This window comes from Rissa tridactyla, chromosome 4 (assembly GCF_028500815.1).
Source record: "Rissa tridactyla isolate bRisTri1 chromosome 4, bRisTri1.patW.cur.20221130, whole genome shotgun sequence".
Taxonomy (NCBI): domain Eukaryota; kingdom Metazoa; phylum Chordata; class Aves; order Charadriiformes; family Laridae; genus Rissa; species Rissa tridactyla.
The window spans coordinates 87544618-87571500 of NC_071469.1; the positions used below are offsets into that span (position 1 = coordinate 87544618).

The following is a 26883-nucleotide window of genomic DNA, read 5'->3' on the forward strand; positions in this document are numbered from 1 at the left end:
AGTGATTACAGTCTCTGTCCAAAATTGCGTTCGACTTTTTTTTTTTTTTGCTTAGAACACCTGCCGAAGGACTACAATGGGAAGACGCTTATGGCATGACAATGACAGTTGGCTTTGGTTATATAAATAGGTATGAATAAGTCGGCATATGGGCACGGGATGAAAAGCAGCGGGGCAGGTCGGGGGGCGTACACCATGTCAGCTAAGTAAAGGTAACAGACAAGGTACTTCATCTGTCTCGGCTGCAAAGTGGGCTGCCTGGGCTTCATCTGCCAGGATGGGACTTACTATAGTCAATTCACTGACCTGTAGTGCTTCATTCTTTGCAGCTGGCTGTATTTACATCACCAGGTGACAGAGGTTTGTCAAAAGGCCTGTGCAGGCAGGTGGCTGAGGCCGCCTGCAGCCTCCCTCAGCCCAGTGAGGTCCTTCTCTCCGTCCAGGCCGTCCTCACCAGGCAAAGTGATACTGAGGAGCTCTGGCTAATGCCACCACAGCGCAGAATCTCATCCCAGAGATCAGGAGGTGACAACTAATGTCAAAAAGCTTAAAGAACAGCTTGTTAGTCATTGGTTTTCAGGGCCCTGTTGTATTCGCGCCCATCTCTGAAAACAGAAGGCTAGAAACACTTAATGCCCCCCATACTTGTGCCATCCATGACGACTTCAGCTCAATCTAGGCCCCTTTGGGTGTTAAAAACTCAGTGTCAGCGGTAAAACCCCCCAGACTGAGAGCTCAGCCTCAGCCGGGCAGGATGAGGAAAGAGCCGCGCGCTTCCCGCCTCTCACCGCCCCGCCCCGGGGCCGGGGCCGAACTACACTTCCCATGGTGCCCCGGGGCGCCTCGCCGCGCCACTGGCTGGGCCGGCCGGAAGGGGCGGTGCCGACGGCGGCGCGGGGCTGCGCCGAGCCCCCGTCCCAATGGCGGCGCTGAAGTACGCGGGGTTGGAGGACACGGACAGCGAGGAGGAGCTGCCGCCGGGCTGGGAGGAGCGCACCACCAAGGACGGCTGGGTTTACTACGCGAAGTAAGGGAGGGAGGGGGGGCGAGCACGCCTGCAGCCCTCAGACCACATGCTCCTTCGCCCTGGGGCAGCGCCCATGGGGCCGCGGCTGCTGCCCCCTCAGCGAGGGGAGGGCAGGAGACGCCATTTCCCGCCCTTTACCTCAGGGGCGAGCTGCCGCCGTTGGGAGGCGGGGGCCGGAGCTGGAGCCGGGCTCCGTGGCGGTACCGGTCTGCGTGTGGCTCGGTTTCCCTCCTGCCGCCTGGGAGTGGGGAGCGTGGGCTGGGCCCCGCGGGGGTCCCTGCAGGCTGACCCCCGCCGGGCAGAGCCACGGCCACCGGTCTCCGGCGGGAGGGACGCTGAGCAGCTCTGGGCTCTCCTGGGTGCGGGAGTGAGCTGTCACACAGTGGTTGCGGTGCACTTCGTGGCTCTGTGGATAATCTTTATACGTATGGGCAACAGAGCCTTACACAATATTGTAGTTTTCTTAGTTTTCTTCTTCGTAGGAATGGAGGTGAAGCAGGTATGATGCAAGTTAAAAGCTATAAATGCTCTCCCTTAGCTCTTCAGTGCACCACAGCTCTGACAACAGATGAAAATTTGCATTTGGCACCATCTGCTTGTCCCACTCTGAAAGTGATTGCAGCCTCACTGATTACAAAAGGGGATGTGCTATAGGGCTAACTAACTTAGTGGAATATATATTTATATATTATTCTCTCTTGCGATTTCTGTAGCCATGCTCATCTTGGAATCTGTTTCAGTCTGTTTAAAGCTGCAAGATTTAGTCCCTCCCACCAAAAAAGGGGAAAAGTATAGTGCATTCTCACCTGTGGTGAGTTGGTGTCTTCCTCCCAAGTTCTGCTGTACAAAACACTGGAAAGAATGCTTTAGTTTATCCATGGTTGGTTTGAAAACCCTGCAGATTCTCTTCAGGTGTTTTTCTTAGGTTAAACTTTGGTATATTTCATTTGACTGAAAAAGCTCTTTCACAAAGTGAAAGTAGCAAACCTACAGAATAATTACTGAGCATAATTTTTACACAAACAATTCAATAGGTCTGTTTTTTAACTGTTGTGAAACTTAACTGATTCAGTTTAATGTAATGAAATGACAATCATTTATCTTTACTGGCTGAAAATCTTGCCCGGTGTGTCTAAAAAAATTAAGAGGTGTTACGCTACTGCTACCTTTATTATAAGCTCTGTATCTGTGATATCTCTGTGTATTCTGGCTATTTGTTTCTAACCTTCATCATCAGTATGAACTTTAAACTTAGCAGGAATTACGGGTACTTTGGTTTAAGACTTTTAAAAGTCTTTGTGAAGAGTTAGGTATGCACACAGTCAGTTACCGGAGCTCGGTGGGCATGCATTTGTCAAGCTATGGTAATTTGGTTCTGTATCTCAGATCAGACAGGAGTAACTTAGGATCTTGTGTCTTTAGTGTATGAGTGTCCTGAAGTTTAAGTGCTACTGTAGGTCATGCAGATGTACTTATTTATTCTGAGACCACCAGCTGTGGTTCCTGTCATACAGTATGCTGTCACTGTGGGCTAACGCCATGATTATTATAAGAAGGAAAAGTTGCTTATGTTGTGTGTAAATTGCTGTTCGTACTAGATCTGTAGTTTAGTGATTATTTGTGTATCTTATTCAATAATGCTGTCAGTCTTTATTTCGTACTGGGACCGCTATCAACTTGGACACTCTTTCAGGTAATCCCTGACTGACTCTTAATATAAAAGCTTGGTTATTATTTTGAAATATTTAATGAAAGATAAGATGTTAATATCCAGTCTGGTTTCAGTACTTTGGGTATCTTAGGACCTTGTTTATGTGCACATCACTTTGCTTATTAGTCTGTGTTGCAGAAAATCTTATGATAGAATATATTCATTCTGTTATAGTGATTTAATTGAATAAAATCTCTGAATTAGAAGATATGTGATAGCATTATTGCCCATATTAAATAAATAGTCTGCTAGTTAAGGCCTCTGGATAAACTGATCTGTCCAAAGCTGCAATTGCTTGTGTAGAAATCCAGACATTTTTACCTTATAGCTTGCAAATCAATATTATTAGACAAGAGTTATAGAAAGGTGCTTCTGTCATTTGAAAACTTTCTAATATTATTTCTACTAGTTTCTGATAAATTCTTTTCTTGCTTCTTCCTTCCTTTTTCCTGCCAAAGATCACCATCTTTTTGAGATATTTTCTGAGCCTGTTAATGTTATTCTTTAATGACTTTTGGCTTTTCTCTCCTCTCATTGTAAGCAAAAAAACTTAGATTGGAAGTCAAACATTTATTTGCATTTTCATAGACTCCTGTGCTCTCTGGTTAGTCACTTTTCCTTCAGAACCGTGGCAATATGGAAGCCTGATAACTTCTAACAGCAGTTTTGACCTTTCTTAAACAAGGGATTGATGTGTTTCTTCTTTTTTTTTTGTGTGGAAGACAAGCCACTGAACTGTATTTAAAAAAAAAAATAAGCAAACAGTATTTACTGTATGCAGAAAAAACTGGATTGCATCAGAAAAATTATTAGGCAATTTTTAAAAAATGTTAAACTTCTGTTTTCCTACAGCCACCTGGAAGAAAAAACACAGTGGGAGCATCCTAAGTCTGGGAAGAGGAAACGTGTTGCAGGAGGTTTGTGTTAAGCTTTTGTACTGAAATGAAATTATGTTAGAGACATCAGTTGGAGTTTGGCCAGGAACTAGAACTCATTTTGATCTTCTAGTTGATGGTAGTCACCTAGGCAAACTGAGCTTACAAAACACAGCTGATTTCAGTGGGGTTTTACCTATGTGATTGTGTCTGTGTAGACTGATCATTTTGCAGTTTTATGGCTTTCTTATATTGCTCCATAAAGCCAAAGTACTAATTCCAGGATAAAGGAATTGTTTTACTGTGGCTTGTTAAGCATATATGGAATTCTCTGCATTCTGATATCCTGGTGCTTATCAGAGAATATTTATAGTTGGATTATATTATTCAAAGAATATATTTATTCAAAGAATATCCCTGTCACAGAAGGAAGTTGCATTAGTTTTCATTTTACTTGTTTTCCCTAATCCAGTTGAATGTTGGTGCCAGAATAGAAGACGGCCAATGTTGCAGGACACTTCCAAGCTATCTGCCTTCTTAAGGACCTTGGATCAGTGTCTTAAATTAGATCTTCCCAGAAACGTCTATGTGGCTTAACCTAGGGGTACTATACTGTTGGCAACCGTATTTGTGTTGGCATCGGTAATGTGACTATAATGGAATGTTTTCAGTAGATTTTGAGCCAATTGAATTATAATGGAATACTTTTCAGCCAGGATTAGAAATATTGGGTAGGCGGTCTGATAAGTACTTCTGTATACAAGAATTTATTTTGTAAATATTTGTCATTTTTGTCCTTTTATCTTTCCTTCCAAGTTTATATAATCGTTTAGAATATATATAATATATAATCATTTATATATTATATACATAATCATTTATAGAATCATTTAGGTTCGATTTAACGTATCCCATACCCTTGAGGGTTCTGATCTTCCAACTTTTGTTATGTGTTACATGTAACTTTTCCTACATTTAGTTCAATGTTTTCTCTATTTACTTTATCAGTGATAGATAGTAAACTGTGTGCAATATAGACACGTGTGTGTACAAGGAAGCGTGATTGCATTTTGTTGGTTTGTGCTATAACATGAAATAATCTTTATAAAGAATTTTTAGGTTATACTTAATACGCTAGTTGTACCAGATCTCCTGTATATTGTAATTTTGTTAGAGAGCAATTGCATGTGATTAGGGAAGCGGTCCTTCTTTCAAGTTCCAATATTCAAATGCAGCAGGTAGCTTCATTACCTGAAGAAATAATGCAGATTTTTGCCACTTCTGTCTGAGAAATCACTTAAACTTCAAATCTGAGTGTACTCTAATACCTGAAAAAACAGAATGTTTTATGTGTTTCCTAGGTCTGCCATATGGATGGGAGCAGGAGACTGATGAAAACGGACAAGTCTATTTTGTAGAGTAAGTGTATCAAAACATAGACTGTGGCCAAGTAGGACAACTGTGTTTTACGTTAGGTAGCCTTTTTGAGTTATGATACTGTGACAATATCAGCCGAAAAGACAAATAAGTACAACTTCAGAATCCATATGCAGATATTACATTTGTAACTAAATACACATTTGTGGCTTTCTGAGTTATTCCATGTGCACGGGAATACTAGTTTAGGTGGAACATTGTAGGCACTTGCCAAGCTGGCCGTTGGATAATGTAGACTCGTTTTGTTTGGATGCCTTTAATGGTAAACTCTGTATATGTAACTTTAAAAACGTATCCAGAACTTCATGGATGATTGTTAACATTGCAGTAATGCTTTAAACATATCAGATGAAAACAAAATTGCTGCAGCTTTGACTCTTGCAGCTCTTGACTTGCAGTGTAAAGCATAGACAGGAAAGAGGACAGGGGTTAAGCTAGCAAAGATTTTTAGAAAGGTGAAGGAGGAGGAAGTTCACAGAAGCAGAAAGACATTTCTGGGAACACTTCCTTTTTGTATCTTTTCAATGGCAGGGTCAAAAAGGGGTAGTTATCTTAAACTAAATTGGAAGAATGAAGAGTATTCGTAGGCCAAAATAGTAAGTGTTGCCTCTGTCCTGTAATTAAGGACTAAAGAATGAAAGTTGTTGCTTAGTGTCTCTTTCTGATAATTGTCTAAAGAAAACTAAAACTCAGTTTTGGAAAAGTGAGCCTGACCCAAATTGTGCGCAGCAGCTGATGTGAAGCTATTTGTTTTCAGTTGTTTAGGAAAAAAGTACTGAGCTACATTTCTCATTGGTATATTGTTTCAAGGGAGTAGAGTAGACCCATTTTATAGAGCTCCTAAGAGAATATGATCTTCCCTAATACAATGAGATTTTTCCCTTGACAAAATTCTGCTTTCTATGTCAGGGGTTCACATGAAGTTCAGAATGGATTTGTGAAGTGTGTGAATACAATTATTAATGGATGCTGTCACAATTGGAAAAATGATAAAAAAAAAATTTGATTTTTGGGAATTTAAATAATACACTATAAATGTACACAACAGTGGTTGAAATACATTTAAAATCTAAATGCAGAGTACAGAAGGGTCCAAGCAGTTGAATTTTTGTGTTCTTTTGCAGCCATATAAACAAAAGGACTACCTATCTTGACCCAAGACTGGCCTTTACAGTTGAAGATAACCCAGTAAAACCTACTACTAGACAAAAATATGATGGAAACAGTACTGCAATGGAAATACTCCAGGGTCATGACTTGAGTGGGAAAGTGGTTATAATCACGGGAGCAAATTCAGGAATAGGTAGGTTAACATTACATATAAGGTAAAATATGGCAGTCTTTATCTTACAGACTACTTTGTTATTTAAATATCTGTGTACTTTTGGTATTCAAACTTGGTTTGCATTCTTCCCGTATAAAACCTCTAGTTAGAAAACTTTGTTTTATGCAGTTTATGTACTGCTTTTTAAAAACGTGTGGAGAATTTGGGCTTAGAGGAGAGCTATAGGAAAGGTATCAAGTTCTGAAACGATTTTTGTCTGGAAAAATACTGATGGAGGCATTTTACATTACATAAATATATAAAGGATGGCTGTGAAAGGGAAGGGAAGTTTCTTTTTATGATCTTGGTGGCTGGGACAAGGAGTAAGTTTTGTATGGCCACACAGGAGTTCAGATAAAGTATTCAGAAAAACTTGGCAGCAAGTAAACTCGAGTAAAGGTTTTCCAAGGAGGTTGTGGAATCCTTATCTCTGAAGATATTTTCAAGTCAACTTGATGATGGACCTGTGTCAGAATGTCATATTTGATGCTCCCTTAGGGCAAAAAATTATGTTTATGACCTTTTGAAATCCCTGTTGGTTGTATTTTCTAGCGGTTTCATAAATCCTTTTAGCCACTCAGCTTGTTTAGGTATTTGTTACATAGTATTACTTCTACAGTGGGTAAGTATTTGAGGGATTCTAATTAGCTGCTTTTGTTTCATTTTATAATAAAGCTTTGGTGCTTAGGGGCTTTGCCTTTCTTTTCAGAAGACAGGATTTCTTCTCCAGCTTAATTTGCTAGGCTGTTTGAAGTATCACTTGACAACCTGCACAGGATATGTCTTTCTGTGGCTTAAACTGGTGGAGGAGCCACAAATATTAAAACACTGGTGTGGTTTGGTGTTAGATTTGAACTTTTTTGGTAAATGAAGAGATCTACCTAAATCCTAGGTAACTGTTAATCATTTGTTCCCTTTTGTCACTTGCATTTTTCTTTATGGCGGGATTACATCAATATTGAAAGAGCCCCTATGCAAATTATTTGGTGTCTTTTTTAGTGCAGGACCTTAACTTAAATGCATTTATAAGGACATTCAGAAACCTTGGAGACGTTCTGGAAAATGGGTAATAGCAGGACTTATCACTCTGGATTCTGTTGGTCTTTACCCCTTAATTATTTAAAGGAGTGTTGTCCCATAGCAGCCAGATGAAGAATTTAGAGCTTTATTGTGGTTTGCAGTTTAGGCATTAACATTAATGTCCTACTGTCATTGCATATATGCTGCTACGGGTTGGTACTGCAGTTAGAGCAGTAAGTCTTGTACTTCCTGTCTTAATGAGGAATTTGTGTTTTCTAGTAAGGTTTACATTCCAGGTTCTTGGTACAGCATGTCTTTACATTGCATCCAGGAGTAGAATTTGCTTTGTATGCAACTGTGCAGTCTCAGAACATTTAAGAATTACTTGGACTCAAATGATTTGCCTTCAGCTGGAGAAGAGCTATTCAGACTTGCTGAATGAGCTGAGAGTGTTTTGTACGTGGCAAAAGATTAATCCAAGACGTATGATGCTTTTATCAAGATTTTTTTTCCCCCTATTTCTTAGTTTATAATCTGAATTGATCACAAGTAAGCGAGCATGTCCTTGCACCAGATCTTCTTTGCTTGTGTTATATATGCACAGACATATATATACATAGATGCTTTCTTGATTTCTATTAGTAGGTGAGGGTAAGATTTCACCCCTGGTCAGAAGTATACCAAGAAGAGTGGGAGCGTTAGTGAAATAAGCCTTGGGCTTGTGCTGCTATATATGAGGTTACGACATAAGGAGTCCAAAACTATGAAGGTGATACAGCAAATATGTGATTAAGGTGATATTGTGGTGTTTGTAACTCAAAACTCTTGCATACCACGTTGCATTTAATATTGCTATAGTCCTAGGCTTTGTGTCTGATGCTACTTGCCAATTGCCACAGAGTGAGGATTAAGGAGAAAGCAGTTCTAGGGTTTATGCTTCTTGTGTAGCCTATGTTCTTTTTTCCGAGCTCTAAGGGCTTCTGGGAGACAAGAGCCCATTTAACTGAGCTTGTACTGATTGTGACTTCTGATTGACCTGTTTAATGGAAAAAAGAACAAGGTTCAAACTTCTTGGTGCTGTGTGAAGGGAGCACTCCTCCTTTGGGGTTGGCTTATAGTGTTCTTGTACAATTAATTTGGACGTAATGGTTGGAATTTGAAGTTTTCTTGAAACTCTGTTGTCTGAGTCTGTAAAATGTATCAGTCTCAGCTTAACTCTTCACCATGCTTTGTGACTCTTGGCAAATTGCTTTGAACACGTCAGTGTCATGTAATGGATTGCAACGTAGAGATCCCTGTAAGCTTTAGTGTGTCTACACAATTCCTTGGAACTCCATGTGGAAATACTAACTAGGTTGCTCAGGATGAGTCTTACTGGTTTTGGAGATTATTCCTGTTATTTTAGGATTTCAGTGCTGCGCTCCATTTTGTTGTAGATACTCCTTTTAAACTTGCTGTATTTTGGAGCTAATATTTCCCTCCCTGAGTATTTTGAGGAGTAAACAATTACTGTGTTTTCACAACACTAACACACTTTCTTTAAGAGGTAAGTAAATATTTCCAAGGAAACAGATTACTTGTTGAGCATTTGTGCTCAATAATGTAAGGGGGAAAAAAAATCATTCAGTCCTTTCATTGTTATAAAAATTAGTTTCAATGGTATATTTGAAACTAATTTTATGGTCTTTCTACATTTGTTGAGAAATTTTTCATTCCAAGATGGGTAGAACAAAGATCGAGGTGTAAGTTGGTAGACTGCAGTTTATTAAAATGCAGAAAAAAGCATTTTCAGTTACTGCATTGCTGGATGTTCAAGATAAAGTTTGGAAAATGCTGAGAACCTTTGAAATATGGATGAACATGTATGTTTTTTTATTCATCCAAATACACCACTTTAAGATAGCAAAGTTAAAAACAGATTAACGAAGATGGAATGAGATGTTAATTGACTTTATTTGTGAATCTAATACAGGGAATCCAATGTATTGCCAGGAACGTTCTTTTTTTTTTTTTTTTTTCCTCGTAGTTGAAAAATCTTCTCATCTTCTGGGAAAGAGAGATGATTACTTAAGTACTGAGGGAGTACTTTGGATGACTTTAGCAGTGGTAGAGTTTTAGTGGTATCCCATGTACTGGCTTCTCAAATGTTACTTCATTGCCATTAACTTTTCTTAATGTGTCTGTTCTGTGGTGGTTCTTTTCATTACTGATTACGAATATGGACTGTAAGAATTTCCTAGATTACATACCCACTTAATTTAGTGCTTAAAACTGCTGCAAAAAGTGCGTGTGTGGGGAAAAAAGAAAAGTATTAAAAAATGAGATTTATAAACACTTCATTAGTTTCATTAGCAACTTCGAAAAGGTTAATGCATTTATTCTATTCTTACAATTATAAAGAGATTATAGCAGATCAAGAGTTATTAGTAAAATGCTTTCTTATTTTTTATTTTGGAAGCTTTTTCCTCTGACAGTGCAGTCCAAATATTCTTAGGATTTTTTTTCTCATCTGTTTTTTAAGCTCAATCAAAATTTTAGTCTGAGTATCACAGTAGAAGTTGAGGTAACTTTTGGTCATGGTAAAGCTGGTGTAGTAAAGAGAACTAAGGCTGACTTACTGAACAGTTTAGTCTTATTGTGTAAATCCTTCTGGTTTAAAAAACTTATTGTTCTATGTACAATTAAACATAAGTAGTGCAAATTATCAGTTTGTTCTTTTAAAAATCAGTATTCCACTGTGAGGAATTAAAGGTAGCATGCGATTGTATGTGTGTGTTGTCTTTTTATTTTAAAGGTCTCAACATCAGTTAGGTTACAGAGAAAATACTTAACATGCTTCTTGTATGAATAGAGTCATACTTTTTAATTTTTCCACTAGAGGGCTGTGTTGCTCTTTGAAAATACTAAACAAAAGAGAGTGCTGCTTCTGGTTTTGGCAAATCCTCCTGTGATTTTGTTGTTTGTGTTCTCGATTATTAGGGCTAGAATCTGAAATTTTAAAAAGCATGTCAGCTGTTCATCTACATTTAATTTATAAAAAAGATGTGGTATTTTCAACTGCATCTGTTAGCAGTCTCCTCAAATAAAACATTTTTTTTTTTTAAAGAGTATTACTTTAATATCAGGGAGACAGTAGTGTAGCTAATGTGATTTCTCTGTGACTTGTATAAATATTGCTATCTGTTTTTAAGATTCATACAGCTATACGTCCTTGACACTACATGCTCTGTTTTCTCTATCGGGTACAGTTGTGCCTAACCTATTGTGACTGCTAGAGTATGCATGAGTAGTGAAATCTAAGTAGAACTGGAGCATATTATGGAAGGGTGAACTGTATACATTCTGTGCAGTAGCGCAGATTCCACAACGTAGGGTTTTTCTTAATGCTTTTCCAAGACTTTATCGCAAAACTGTATTGATAATCACAACCAAACCATTGCTTAAACTGCAGTTCTAAATTTTCTGCTATATGAAGGTCAACTGGAATCTGTTAATTGCTTTTGTAAGGGATGCCCAGAACATGCACGAATTATCTCAAGAAAACGAAAATGACTTTTGGCTTTGAGCAGCGTTATTTTTTTTCAAATACTGAAGAAAATTCAGAAGTTTCATTCGTAATGTGGCTTGCTATATTGCTTTTCTTGATTATATTTTACCAGAGTAAAGCATGTAATTTTGTAATTGTGGAAACGTGTTAGATTATTTCTTCAAAATAATTGTCAGTTACTGTTTGGTTAAATGGAATTCTTCCTTTCTGGCACTTCTGTTGCTATGCAATGAAGGGGCCTTAGCCAGGAGAAAAGTTGTGTATTAGGTACTATTAATCGGTAGTTAATAGACAAGTTGCTGCTCCAGTGAGCTTTAGGTCTGCATATACTTTTGCTGTGAGAAGTCATCGAATTTCTTTTTTTTTTTTTTTTTGTTGTTGTTGTACACAACTTCAATATTAGCAATTTTTGTCATACTGATGCAAAAGGCTGGGAAACATGCTTATAATTTGTCGCAATTTAGCATCTGCTTTATGATTTAAAAAGTGGTTTTGAATAACTTGCCCTTTAATTTATAAATGATAAACAAGAGCTTTTCTGTTTTATTCCTTTCTCTCATAGCTTTTTTTTCTTCTGATGACTCTAATGGTGTATTAAGTGTGGAAAGCTCGCTTGACACAGTAATAAAAAAGTTATTGCAAAACTTGTGCAAGGTAGATTGTAGCATATCAGTTAGGTTTTTAAACTCTAAGAGTCCGATTAAGTGACAACTTAAAAATGATTAGTAAATTTTAGTAGAGTTTGACATGTTTTATTAAAATGTGTTTTTACAAACCAAGGAAGTGCAAAGCAACTTACTTTTTTTCTCTTAAGTACTAAAATAGCGTTAACAGCTATATTCTTTCATTCTTTCTTTTTAAATTGATTTATGCTACCCCCATGGCTGATTTGTGTCCCCTTAAACAAATGCAGCCAATACTCGAGTGTCAGGTATACGAAATCAGAGGAAGAGACTTAGAGCTAAAACTCCGTTTTGAGCTGAAGTATCAGAATAGAGCCTGTGCAGCTTTTGAAATTTGTTTATTTAATGAGCTGTATTCCCGGTATCAAACGTCATAGTTAATTGCAGTGAGGGTTCGTATATATACACAAATGTAACCGAAGGTTGTGAAACTGTAGAAGGTAACGTTTTGACAATGGGTAACTTGATAATTTACTTAGTATTAATCATCGTACTAACATGTAGATGATTATTAGATTTTGTTCACATATGGTGGTGCTTTTGTGATAAATACAAACTAATGTAAATAGGCAATTTATCTTGTGCCTTTCACTGGGTCACCTCTACCTAATTCAGAAATCTCTCTCATATGGGACATTATTTGAACACTTTACATCTGTGAGCAGTGTAGAATGGCTACTGCTCTTAAATCATTCTGCTCCCAAAATACTAGAAACTTTTCTGTCTCCCTTACTGGAAAAAGTAGTAAAGTTTCAGTCGTCTGGGATGTGGGATTAACTGTATTAATTTCGGGACCACAGCATCTACGATCTCATACTGTGAGGGTGAAAATAGGACTTTAAACTATTAGAAAGCTAGGAATCTCTCTTTCCAGTAAGCATACAGTGCTTACATTAATTCAGAAGGATCCCAAGATATTTGGTTTTTCTGTCATAATTTTATTGTATTAAAGAAGTTATTTTACTTTTTTCTGTTTATCAAAAGAGTGTAAAAAATTAAGTAAACCTATATGTAAATGGTACAGTACATGTGACCAGACCGTTGTGCTTTGACTGTGTGCTTTTTACTTCATGCTGGCAGAAGCTAATGAAAGTTTGTTTTGTTGGGGGAGTGACATATTGCATAGCTTCAGAACTTCAGAATTCCTGATTTCTGAGCTATTGTTTCTGTATGTTGTGTAGCAGTGTTTGAGCGCTTCCTATATTAGCATTGTTCTGAATCTTTCTTGTAGTTAAAAAGCAGAATCTGCCTTCAGAGCCTTGATAGAGGCAGGTGGGATTAACCTTTGCTGCATTTCTTACACCCATTGAGTAACAGCTAATTGAGTAATGGCTATTTAAGCTACTACCATAACAGGAGCAAAATTAAACTTTTAAAACTTCTCTAAATCTCTCGTGAAGATCATTTAAGATCTCTAATAGAAGCTGGCTAGCTTTCACCACTATGCCCTAAATCTATTGGCAATGGAGAAATAGGAAAAGTACGATAAAAAAGAACTTTACTTCTTAGGAAATCAAAAATTGACTGCTCTGTACCTGCAGAGAAGAGAATTTTGTGAATATGGTGAACTATTCTAGTTGCAGAAGTTACTGAGATTATTTGTGGGTGACAGCATTTTTACTGAGGCTGGGTTTGTCAGCCTTCACAAAGAAGGTAGCACTTGCTGAATCCTAATTAGACCAGTGAATGGTCTCATTTAAGTCAAGCTCAGATCATATGGGAGGAATAAAACAGACCCTTACAAATACCATTGCAGACTCTCATTTTAATAGTAGTAGTCTGACTGTCTTAAATATGTTCATTGTCTCTCACTGCATTGTGTAGAGTTTGGTGGTGTAAGCCCACAGATGTTTGCCTGAATCTGTCAGTAAGGAATTGTTCAGCTCCATTTTTGAGCTAAATTGCAAATTTGCCTTGAAAAATGTGCACATTTTTCTTTGAAAGCACAAAGTTTATTTTCTGATTTCTTTCGTCTGTTTTCAGATGAAATAGCATTGAAAGGTTATAAACTGGCAGGACTTGTACAAAAGAATTGCTCAAGGTAGTCCTCAGATTTACTTTATGATTTCTTGTATTGTTTCAGAATCTTTCTTAGTCAGTCTTGAAAAAATCATCCTGTTTTTGTTGGATGGTTTGTTCTGGAAAAAATAATCTTTAGGAGAAAATACATCTGTCTGGTTTTGGTTCTATTCATATGTTAACTTTTCTCAAAGCTCTCTAAGTGTAGACCTGTTTTTTGTATGTTTTATGATGATGAATATACAGCAAGGTGTTTGCTTTCCAGCAACTGGCTACTACCTGCATCCCTTTTTCTGCTGAGAGCAGAAAAGAGGGATGTGACATGGGGAAGCAAGCTTGTGACAATGCTTTTTGAATGGTCTTTTCCTACTGTCTAGATTTTTTTCACGATTTAGTGAAAAGAGTTTGTTGTCTGAACAAAATTAGTTTTCATAAATGCATGAATTCCTGTGGATTAATAAGTTGAAACTTCTGCCTATTTTTATTACGAAGAATTTCTGTACATAATTCTGTTGCAGCTCGATGGTCCAGAGAGAAGGGGAATACTGGGGTTTTGCTAAGGAGATGCATTTTATGTTCTGGCTAAATGTAACTTGTGGTGAATGAACTATTACACCCTTTGCACAGTTGTGTGTTTTCATGCTCTAAGTGTTTCACATGTGGAGAACTGAAGTGGATATTATTTATGGAGGTTTGGGTTCAAAGCTTATTGTGAGGCAGACAGAAAGGTCAGCAATATATAACCTTGGATGATTTTTCTTGGCCGAGTCCTAGCTGTCCCTGAGATTATTTTCATGGGATACTTTTGTATTTTCTGGGCTCTTAAAAGCATGAAAGACTTGTTCCTTGATGTTTGGTTGTTTTGGGGTTTTTTTGTGAATTCTAGATTCCATGTATCACATGTTTCACTATTATAAGCAGCACAGTATATTAACAGAAAAGCATGGCTGGCCTGGGTGCAGCCAGAGTGTGTATGCTTTGCCCTGGTACAATAAAATAACCTCTCACACGAAAAATAAGTTACCCAATAAGAACATCATTGTGCAGATATAGTTTTTACAGCAGGGTCTTCTGCCAGCACAGTTGCGTTGTTTGGGGACTGTTTTCTTGCTATCCTTCGCCAGCAAAACAGTGGCAATGAAGGTTTGGTTTTAAGCTCTTATAAAATGTGATTGGGTGGGGAAAAAATAATCATCCTTCAGCCTAATACAGTTTGTTATTGTATATGCAGCTATGCCTTTTCATTTTGTGTCGTTACTCTGGCTTCAACAGACTTATTAATTCTCTTGAGGAAAAGCTGCTAGCTTGATGAAGAATTCATGGGAAAAGTAATGCTGAAAAATTAAAGGCTGAATTTTTAAGTCCTGTGATCCACAGGCTGTGGACTAAACTCTGCATCTGGGTAATTGGTGTAGAAAAGCACAGTTTATGGAGGGGAACGTGGCTGTCGGGTGGAACTTTAAACTCATTCTGTTGTGGGATGTTAGCAGCTGTCGGTCAGGGCTTAGTACTGTGTATTTTGAACAATTAAAAAACTACTAAAAGCTATTATTTTCAAACTTTGAATAGTATTAATAGAAGAGAGTAACTTTTAATTTGCAATGCTGTATTCTGGAATTTATGGTAGGTCATAGTGATCGAGTTTTCCATGAGGGCCATCACTCTGTTTTAAGTCTAGCTTAATATTGTGAAATACTAGTATTGCTCTGCTTTACGTAAGGCTCCAACTGTCTACTTGTTACATATTGCAAATATTAAAAGGTCTTCTTGGACTTCTGTAATTTATTTTTCTTATCGAGTAAGCTGAAAATGGTGTCAGATGTTCATACTGCTTTTTCATGTCCGTTTTGATGAATCTATTTATTACTTCTGTAATGAGTAGTACACATGGTTGGTTAGCCAAGTTATTGAACTTCATCAACCTTGGCTGAAATTCACAATGCATGTGAAACTTGTTGTAACATGTAAGAAATTACATCTGGGCTAAAAGGTTCAATAGTGATTACTACTTGTAATGGAATCTTTTTACAAAGGATGGGATTGAGCTATATGCCTGTGTTGTACTTTCTGGTACTCCTTTTACAGAGGAATAACATTTTGGTAGAACAGGAGCCTTCATATGTGGTACTTATTTTTCTTGTCTGTTGTCTAAGAGTTAAAAAGACTTTTCAATGGGCCGCAGCATAACTTGATCGCTTTTCTGTCTTTTGAAATATTTAATTTCACTAAGATTTTTCTCATTATCTTACACATATCTCACAGTCCAGAGATGAAAAGACCTTTTGCGTGATTCAGTCTGTCTCGCTGCAATACAGATCCTACTCTCTGCATCATCTTATGTCTCCATGTTTTGCAAGAGTTGTTTGAATAGTTTCAGCTCTACGTTTGGAATTTTTTTGAATACTTGCTAGATGGTGGGGAGAGAAGAGGTTGATAAAAGTACACTTTTTCTCTAATGACAGTCTCTTCTGAGACATCTAGTGACTTTTCTAAATACTGTCAACTCTAGTTACAGCCTGAAGATGTGCATTAATGGATAAGATATTTTTTGGCTTACCATCAGAAGATTCCTTAGTGACTATACCTATGCTAAGCAGGAGGGTCACGAGAAGAAAGGATTTCAGTATCTTGTGTCCGTTTCAAGCTCCTCATGCTTGATTGTGTTGAAGATTTTTAAGGTTTTGAAACTTGAGTCAGAAACAGTAAATCCCTGCCAAGAAGGAAGCAAAAGGAGGCAGGTAAGAACTTGGTAAGATAAAGATCGAAATCCTGACCTGATTAACAGGAGTCTTGCAACTGACTTCAGGATTAGTGAGGCCAGAGTTTTCCCTGAATTATAGAATAGGAATAGTATTGTGAGAGAGAAATTGATCTTATATTCATACTATAGTCTACAATATGCAAACCTTTGTAAAGGACAGTGTGTGACTTAGAAAAATAAATACATCAAACGTCACATCTTTTAATAATTCTCAAGGGAAGACCATCAAAACCAAAAGCAGTTCTATCTTTCACAGTGTTGTTTTTTTTTTTTTTTTAATTAATGATATTTTCAGTTCTTAGTTGTATTTATCGACCACACGCTAAGTCTTATGCCTTCCTGTTGTTTTTATTTTTCTTCTGCCAATGAAATGGTTTGGGGTTGGTTTTTTTTCTCCTTTTTCCATTTCTTCTATAGGCTTTTCTTCTTAATACATGAGATCTTTGTAGCCTTCTGTTCAGCTGCATTACCTCAGTTTTTTCTGTTTATGTAACATCTAGGTCGTTTTGATTTCTTGCTGTACTTCTACATAGTGGCTTTTAGTACTTTATCTGTTGCTTTAGAAAGCTCCCTACAAACCGACTGGCTTGAAATGAGTGGTTTTGTAGTAATATGCTTTACATTTCCTCTCCTCTTTGTTTAAATATAGTTACCTTGGTCACTGTTTCTATGTCCCTGTTCTTAGTTAGGGTCTGCTTTATACTAAAAACCAACTGAAGTTAGGTTTTGTGGTTGTTACCGTACTTTCTTGATTGTTGGATTGTTCTGTCACAGGATAAAAGATATACTGCTGAAAACTATTCTAATTCCTTAGCAGAAGGAGTAATTAAGATATATTAAGAGTAGAAAATATGGCAACTAGAAATGAGTAAAGAAAGCTTTTCCAAAAAGTGCTTTATTTGTTTGGGTCTGTATCCAGCTGGGAGCGGTTGCTGAGGGGTGTAAATCTTACCCTTGTTGAAAGATTTTTAACTCTGATGGTAAACTTGGACTATTTTGTGTCTAAGATATGTGATGAAGAGTACATAAAAATGTGCTTGGCCTACTTGGCAGCACCCTTTTAGCATCCTGACTAAATGAAGAATGTGATCTGTGAGAAGGTGTCTCACTGTATCTGTTTCTGAATCTAATCTGTGGTCAAAGGCATAGAGACCTAGATGTCCTGATTCTGTTCTTTGTATCTGGTACTTTAAACACTTCTCTCTTGCAAAGCAGAGTTATGTATCTAGAATGTAAGGCAGAGATATGCTTCATAATGGTATGTGATATAGGTTGATAAATAAATATCACTTACTAAACTTTTTACACGCAAACTAAGATTGGGTCATTTAACTGGGGAACTTGTCATGGGCAAGGCAGACTGAATATGAGATCAGGAATTGTACAGCCTGATTTCTGTGTGATCTTGAGTGAACTATTCAATGCTAGATTCTGCCTATCAGAAGTAATGCTTTTTACCTAATTCACAGGAATGTTGCAAATTGTGACTCAAAATTTTAGAGTACAATATTGTCACAAAAACAGTAAGTTCTAGAAAACATTTACTATGCTTGTTTACCTGGCAGTTTTTCCTGTTTTACAGATGTTCAAGTCTTGTAGGCATATGTATTTTTGGATCGAACATCCCCTTCCCCAAACTGGCAAGGTCTAGCTTCTTGGCAGGTGAAAAAAAAATTGGTATAGAACATGCAGCTGTAATTGGTCATTTGCTTTAGAAGGTTGTTGTCATTGAGCTCCTGGGTGGGTTGCTGGTGTTCCAGCTGTTGGCAGGTGGATCTTAAATGTCATCTAAACAAATATACATTAGTTGTGGTGCGAGAAGATGCATGATAATGTTTTTGCACCCTTCTTCAAAGTGTGGCAAAGAGGTCTTTGAATTTTTTTTTTTTTTGGCTCATGGCCTTACATTATAATTTAATGACTTCTAATTCTTGCTTGTTTTCCATTCTCCTTGCTTTTGTGTATAGACACTTTTTGTTAATACTCTTCTTATTCTTCATCTTTTGTTTCAGAACTCCATCTCCTGCCTTACTTTGTATGTCGGAACCACATGATGGATCATTTGAGTTACATAACAGCTTCCCATCTCCCTCTTTCCTTCGTAGTTTAAAGCACGCCCAAAAGGTTTGCCAGTTTTGAACCTTGGGAGGTTGGTACCCATCCTGAATACCATCTAACCCAGAAAAACTAGAACTTAAGGAGGTAACCCAGGACTGTATAAATGCCCAAACCTCCATATCTTGTTATCTTGCCTGTTGCTAGCTGTCTCCTATCTGCTGTTTTTATTTGCTTGCCCTAGAAAGAACAATGAACTCCATCTTCCCCGTATTGAGTTCTTTTCACAGGATCCTGAAGTGACTCTTGTTTTAAAATATTCCTCTGCTGCTTAACTAAAATTGTCTTATCTCATGTTGCCCAAAGACAGAGGTGGGTAGTGACTGCCAGAAATCAAGTAGTGTTGTTTTAATTTTCAGTCTGCTCATCTGTTCCTTTCCCCCGTGACACAAACTGTGAGCTCTTCAGAACAGGACCTCACTGTGTTATGTTTGATTCTCTAGGACGTCTGTTTTTGTAACCTAAATTGTGATCTGTTTAAGACAGAACTTTGTTTTATTATTTATCTGTAAATTGTCTAGTATACATTTTAAAATCTTTCACTGTGTAACTGATATAAATAAATATCAAGTTTGTTTTAAGAAAAAAATTGGTCCACTTTATGTTATAGTACTTTCTTGATATCTTTACATAACACTGAGTATTTCTCATGAAATAACTTCCAGATTAAAGCTTGGAGGATCTAGCACTTTAGCTGACAGCACAGTATGTCTTTTAATTATTCTGCCTTGGATGAAGTATTTCTCTTTATTAAATTTATTAACATTGCACTGTTGTACTTGCCAAAAGGAGATTCAAAACATTCAACTAATTTTTTTGTTATGTTTAATTAGGGCCCAGCTCAGCAGTACAGAAACCTATGATACTGTTGGCTTACAGAAGAACAGAAGTGTACTTGAAAAGAAGCTAGACAACTTCTGGCTTTTTTCTCCATTTTTGCTTTGGTGGGAAAAGCTGTTGCGTTGCCTAAAGCTACTGCTGATGCAAAGAGCAGCTTTAGAGAAGGAGGCTTTGCCAACCCCATTTCTCTGAACTTGGAACGCTTTTATTATTTTTTTTTTAATAGCTGATTAAAAAAAAAAAAGCCTGAGAGAGACAGTTAAAAGATAAATTTTAAATTCTCTGGGCTTTTTTCTGGTCACCCGAATAATCTTGTCTAAGAAGGTGTGTTAAAAATAGCAACAGTAAGAGGGGATGAAAGTGCCCAAGTTTTGGGGATGAGTTGGAAAAAACACATGCCCTTCAAAACAGCTTGCAAAACCTAGTTGATACTGAATATGCCCCATCCCTGGAGGTGTTCAAGGCCAGGTTGGATGAGGCTTTGAGCAGCCTGGTCCAGTGGGAGGTGTCCCTGCCCATGGCAGAGGGGTTGGAACTAGTTGAGCTTTAAGGTCCCTTCCAACTCAAACCATTCTATAAATATCTGATCAGATTTTTTTATAAACCCAGTTATGAATGCTCTTGCACTGACACTTTTCCAGAACACAAACCCTTCAAGGGTGTGTGGGTTAGCTAGAAACTGGAGTCTCTCTATTGTTGGCCCTTGATATTTGCTACTGATGTTAGGTAAATCCTTAATTATTTTTTTGTGTGTGTTACTGTTGTGAGTTTTGTTGCCACTGCTTCTCTTTAGCTTGCCTCAGCTTTGCTATAAAACAGTGATGAAGCATGCCAAAAAATGTTATTTATTTTGTTAATAATGCATTCAAGTAATGGTACTTATAAATAGACTGGGTTTATTTAAACAAACAAACAAAATGGTCACTTCTGTAGAGACTAAACATCCAGGAATGATTACTTACTGGGAAGTAGGGTACCCTAAATGTCATGTTAAATTTGGCTACTCAGATCTGATCTAGGTTTCACTGAGATGCTGGTTTGATATTGACTTACAATGGGGGCAGATTTATCATTTTCTGCTACTCTAGATAGATTTCAGTTAAATGTTTATTTTGGAAGCATTTATTTTGCAATAAAAATAAAAGTAGTGTATTAACATAACTAGTCTAACAAAATATTTTTTTATCCCTTATGAGTATAAACACGTGTAATTCTGAATAGAGTAGTTTAGGGTTTTTACTAACATAAGGAATATGAGTCACACTAAAATGAGTTCTGCTCATTTTGAGACAAAGTTGCTAGCTCAGGTTTCTTTTAAAATGTAAATGTTTGACTTGGTAATAATACATGTAGATGCACTTTTAGGTGGAAAGGTTGTTTTTGTCTAGAAAATGTGCCAAGTTGGTGCGTATTCAGATGCCTATCATCCCCTGTGTGATATGTTATCTGTTACAAAGGAAAAAATTCTATGCATACAAACAGAAAAATAAACTCTGATAAATTCTTCTTAAACATTGAAATATAAAGGCAAGTACTAAATTCTGATTTTTTATTTTTTTTTAAATACAGTAATTGATTTGCGTTAGGAAAACTGGCTGACTTGCTTGCAAGAAGCCACAATCAAAAGAAAACATAGATTTATTCTGTGCTTGAAGAAACACTGAAAATAAAAAGTTCAAATAGAGTAATCTTCAGTTGCAGATGCAATGCTAAGATATGACTACTTGTACTAATTTCTGCACATGATTTTAGTATTGGTTGAATGCCACTCTGATAATGTCCATTGGACTGATAAAATACACCTAAAAATATTCAGGAAAAATTTGTTTGGAGTTTGATTATTTAATAGATGAAGAAAAGCAAGATGAAACATGAAGGCTGAGACTTTTTTTTTTTTGCCCTCTTAAAGGGGTGTATATTATTTAAACAGAGCTTTGGGATTAGTTGAAATGGAAGATGCATGTCTGAATCCTTTTTGACTGGGATTTTTGGTTGCTGTACTGGTGGACTGTCCTGGTTTGAGGTAAAACAGAACCAATGTGTGTCTAATGTACAGGCAAGTACATCTAATGTAAGGAGTAGATGTAAAAGGTAAAACTGGGATTTCACTGAAAATTCAGTTCTTATCTCCTCTCCTTCACTTCCCTTCATTCCAGTCCCTGGCCACTGCTCATTTATTCAGGCACCTGACAGGACCTGCTTGTATTTACATGACCTAGCAACTGAAAAAAAAAATCTTGATTGGGATGATCTGTGCAGTTTAGTATTAAATTTTCAGTTTTGTTTCTGTCTCCCTCTATGTTTTAATGAAGCTTCTTTAAGAATATCTAACTTACTTCAAACCTACGGTTTTTCAGGGCGGTGATCTCCATGCACTACAGGGGCAGAGATTTAATGGTTGGTGGGAATTGTTTTAAAACAACTAAAACAAGGTCTTATCATGGGAGATGTTAAGTAGCTTGGCCCTGTATTTAACATGCTGCATCTCGCAATAGGGTTCATTCCAGACTGGAACCCTTGGCTGTTACTGCAATATTTATATTGGATAGTAGCACCTCTGCAGCATAAAGGATGGGAAACATGGGTTTGAATCTGCTGCTAGACTCTGCCTTTGGGTAGCTGAGATAATTGTCAGTGTTGGGTTTTAACAGAGCTGAAAGGACTGCAGTCCAAGCTTTGTTCATGTCTTGTGTAATTGCATCTTAAAGTGAGTTGGTAGGGATCTTTGGACGGTAGAGCTAGAGCGGATACCAGATGTGACTGCAACTTTGTGGCTCTTAGTCGCAGCATATTTGTTATGTATGTGCTTGACGTATCATTCTGTATCTGTGTTTGCTTGCAGCGTCTTCAGTTATGGATTTAGCTTTCTTTGCCTCAAATGATGCATTTTTAATTTTTTACACAAACAATGAGTCACAATCTTTATAATCCCATCGATTTAAGGATTATTTTTCATTGTTATTTAGTGTTGTGATCCCTTCAGATGAAACAAAATATTTTGGGTTTTGTCAGTGATGATGGCAATGCACTTATTCTTAATAATAACTTTGCCTTGCCCAGAACAGTGTATTGCAAAGAAGCGTAATGTGTAACAAGTGCATATTTTTAAGTTGTTTAGATGGAAAACAGAACCAATGCATTAGTCATCCTATTTCATTTTGGTTGGCTTTTTCTGTGGTTCATGGCTCCAAGAAAAACATGTTTGTCCAATTTACACACAATGGGAGAGGCAGGCTATATCTTTCATATAACATCAAAAAATATCAGTATATGTCATTACTGTGTGCCTGCAAACACAGAGAAACAAAGGCAGCATTAGTATTTTATGTGTATTGCTCATTTTAAATTTAGTATCTTAAAATATTGTGGTGCTTTATTTGCTTGAAAACTTGCATTTGGAGCAGCTTGAACAATGTGTCTCTTAAGATTTTATCCTAAATATCCACATTGAGGGAGAGTGATCGTGGCCAAGCAATGTGCATAGAGACTGCATGGTGCTTTTTGGGCTCTGAAAAGTATGAGTTTGTCAATGATGTGATGTTCCACATAGAACTACCATCACTCCATGTGAAAGATCTGCTGGATGCTGTACCCTTAAACCACCGGCACAGGCACCAACATCTTAGTTGCAGAAGATTCTTCCCTAAATCACACATCATTGTTGCAGCATTTCAACTTGAAAAGAAGCTTTAGTAACTCCAGACTCTTCATTGCTCTATCTTTAGCACATTCAAATCCACTTTACTCCTTCTCTGAGGAAGCGTTGAATAAGATGATCTGCTTCACTGTCACTGGTGTTTAAGTCTTCCAAGTTGAAATAAATCTAGTGATGTCTAGGCGACAAGTCTCTTTCCCGTTTATATGTAGTTCTCTTGGGTCCCAAAAATCAAAAAACACCTAGTCTGTTTGAGATGCAGCATTGGAGTGAGAGTCTATTTTGCATTATGAAGATGATCTGTTGCAAGTTCTTGAGTGTTTAACCCTTTCACAACTCTCCTCTGTAGTAAAACTGGACTTAAATTACATTTCATGTAGACTACATGTTGCATTTCAGAAAAAAAAAGAGGTTTTAGTATTGTATATTGTGCCATGGTCCTGTTCCTAAGGTTTTTCTTATTTCCTTGCTTTTTAGCTAAAACTTGAAGTTTACTCTTGATTTAGGAAAAACGTACAGTTTTGTTTTCAAAGCAAAAGGTGTTTGAAAGGAGTAACATCTACCTGGAAAAATATTTTTGTGATACTTTTGTTACTTCTGCATTTAAAAAAAAAATAATCAGGTGTGATTTGGATGATGATTGGATGTTGCAGGTGAACTTTCTGATGGTTGAGTAAAAATTGTGCCTTATCAGAATGTTAAGAGTTTAAAAAGACGCATACATACTGGCCTTTGTTTGATGGCCTAAAACTGCCAAGACTCTGCTGGTTCTGTGCATGCAGTATGTTTTCTAGGTAAGGTGTTGGATTTGTATTGTGGAAACGCACTGGCCAAAGAATGAGAATACTTCTCCCAGAGATCTTAAATCAAAGTAAAATTAAGGTGCTAAGTATTGGCCTATGCATAGTTCAAGAGGAAGTGTCTGAGAAGTGGTTTGTTTTTTTTTTTTTTCTGGAAAGAACTCTGAGCAAGGAGACCAAAACCCCAAGAAAATAGCATCCTTCTTGTATCATTCCTGCCCCGAGGGAAGGAGTTCTCTTAACTTGTATGTTTTGTACACTATCAGAGTTAAAATGCAAATTCCTGAACTAGTGACTATACTGCCCTTGAGTGAAAGAGGCCAGAAAGTATTTTTTCATTTACGTTTAGTGCCAAGAATGTTTTAATTAAGGTTTCATATTTTCTGGATTGCAGAATTAATTAAAAAAGCTGTTGCTTTTACTTTATGAAGGTTATATAAAATTATTGATCCTTCCCAAGAACCACCAAATTGTACAAATAAAAAGCTTCCTATTAATTGGAAGTTGGATTTTTACTTGCAATATCATACTAGCATATATGGAGAAATTGCTCTTCCATCTGCTAGTTTATCAAAGAATGAATTTGTACAAGTCACCCATTTCATATTAAAAAAAAAAAAAATATTTTCAAAAAAACCTAGATCTATTCTGAAAATTAACCCACTTCACTCTGCGGATGGGGCATCTGTTTATAAGAACCAATAGCAAGATGGAAGTTTGAGAACAATGTAGTGGGGAGAAAAGAAAAACGCGAACACACCTGTGAAAGTAATACACACTTTTCATGATATAATACATTCATGCTTATAAAATCCGAGTTGGTTTCTGCTGTTCTACAGTCCATAAGTAATCCATCGGTGCATGAAAGGCCAGAAGTACATAATACAAGCAGGCTAATGGTTTTCATTTCCAATTCCACACAACACTTTTGTTCACTTACTTGGTCTTGCTGTTCACTGGAGTGGAAGGGAAGGTGGTTTTCTTCTGGACTTGCTTTTAGTTCACATGCAAACAGCTTGTGACTTTTGGGTTAAGGCAGGCTGCACTCATGACAGTGTTAAATCATTATTCAACGCAGGTGAAGATGTTTTAGAATCCCAGGGCCTCCAGAGCTCTTCTGTTGTTGGAGAGAAAGGAAGAAACTAAATGTGATCAAACCCTGTAGGCTTTTACATTGAGGACTAAGCTGTTGCGATGAAAGATAGCATCACTGCTTCAAATGTCTTGTAAATGACAGATGCAAGGTATCCTGGAGTGTTTGGGAGAAGGTGGAGAAGCTGAAGAAAACGTGCTATTGTCTGAAGTGTTTTTGTATTTCTGCTTGTGTATTCAAATTTTCTTATATTTGCAATAAAGGAATGTTTTTTATAACTTGTAAATACCTGGTGCAAATTCTTTACAAAATGTCCCGCAATGATAAATGGACTGTATGCTGTCCGCTTTATTTAAACAAGAAGTTGCTGAATTACTTTTCCACTCAGTGAGTCCTTGTCTCTGTTTTATAGAGGAGGTTGCACCATTTGACAGAGCCATATACTCATCTCCTGTATGTTGACACAATGTAGCTGGTATTAATTGAGCGATGCTAACTGCTCGTTAATTGACACCTGAGCAGTCGACTGCAGATAGACAAGAATGTGAGAGTGTTGAATTGAACAATCATCATAGAAGATGAAGAATGAAATTGAGTGCTAATTTCTGAGTCTTTATGAAAAGCATGCTGTGAGCAAAGGGCTGAAGGGTTTTAAATGTCTGTAGCAAATCCTGTGCACTTGTAGCTTTCATGTTCGTTCTGCTCCCAGGCCTTCAGGTTAGCTGCTGCTGTAAGGAGCTGTGCCATAATGTTTATCCTCATGTAGGTCTTATTCTTCAACAGGATTTTCACTTTTGAGCGTCAGATGAGAGCTCATTCAGCTAGAGCAACAGCGGCGACTAGTCTGTCTCAAGACAGTCTTGTCTCTTGAGATTTCCAGGGCAATCACTTGAAGTTTATTTTAGTTTTATGAAATATTTGCTCAACATCGCATTGTATAGGGTATTTAAATATGCTATGATTGCTTTTCCAAAGTGTACTTTATGTAAGCATGTTGTTCTGTCACATTTGGGGGAAGTATCTATCTTACTCTTTTTAATTGGCTGTCCTCGATATTCAAGTATATTATCATATGCTGGCTTTCTAATGTGATTGTTCCTACTTTAAAAAAACCCCAGAACATAACCGGCATATAACGTGTGTTTTTTTTCTATAAGAAGATATTCGAGTTTTGCAGCTTCCTTTTGAACTGCCTGCTTTGAAATCTGAAAGCTGATGCACAGAACCATGATACATTGAGGCTGGGCACGGTTTCCTTCAGCCACATCCAGGCTTTGCCAGCCGTTGCAGCGAGGCAGAATGTAAAAGTCCGTAGTTCTTGTCGGCAGTAGGCTGTGCTGTCTCTTTTCCCTGGGTTAAATAGCTCTGCAGCTGCAGTACCCTGGCACTGTGGTGCAGGGAAGATTCGCCACTGGTGGGTATGATTTGTTTCCTGGAAAACAAACTAGTATCCTTGCTGATAAAGTTCCTTCATTGTGAAAGGGCTGTGTCACTGTGAGAGAGCACGCTGTCAGCTGCAGTCTTAGATTAAGTGAAATTGCAAAGGAAACTTTGGTTCTTTTGAAGTCTACAGAGTTGCTGTTGTGGGTAGAATTAAGGTTGTTCTGGTTCCTTAATTACGCACATCCTTAACATAGTAATTTAAATTTCTCTTTCTATTTAAATCTACTGTGATTTTTTTGTTTTTTGAGGTTTTACTCTTGTTTGGGCATTTATGATGTGTGTGGTTTAACTTTGGTGTATGAAACCACATTTAATGTGGATTTTGATTCAATGTAGTTTTTTATAGCTAGGCAAAGTTTTTCTTTACGGAGCTTAAATAGTTTTGTACTTTAAATCCTTGATCCCTGTGTTAGGCTGAGGTTTTGAAATTTACCATATATTGAAAAACGTGGCTACGTTTTGCTGAAAGATAAATGTTACTGTCAAACTTGGTTTAACACAGTAAGTCTGTTAAAAGAATAAAAGCTTTCCAC

The 26883-nt window shown here is 37.3% G+C and overlaps 1 protein-coding gene across 8 annotated transcripts in view; it reads left to right on the forward strand.

Moving 5' to 3' along the window:
- The first annotated feature begins 890 nt into the window (after window positions 1-890).
- Window positions 891-26883, forward strand: part of WWOX (WW domain containing oxidoreductase) — a 531552-nt gene continuing 505559 nt past the window's right edge. For all 8 annotated transcript variants that reach the window (XM_054197832.1, XM_054197834.1, XM_054197833.1 and 5 more), the window contains exons 1-4: window positions 891-1027; window positions 3591-3655; window positions 4975-5032; window positions 6175-6353. In XM_054197832.1, the coding sequence (XP_054053807.1) occupies window positions 921-1027; window positions 3591-3655; window positions 4975-5032; window positions 6175-6353 (409 nt within the window). In that variant the 5' untranslated portion in view covers window positions 891-920. The remainder of the gene's footprint in view (window positions 1028-3590; window positions 3656-4974; window positions 5033-6174; window positions 6354-26883) is intronic.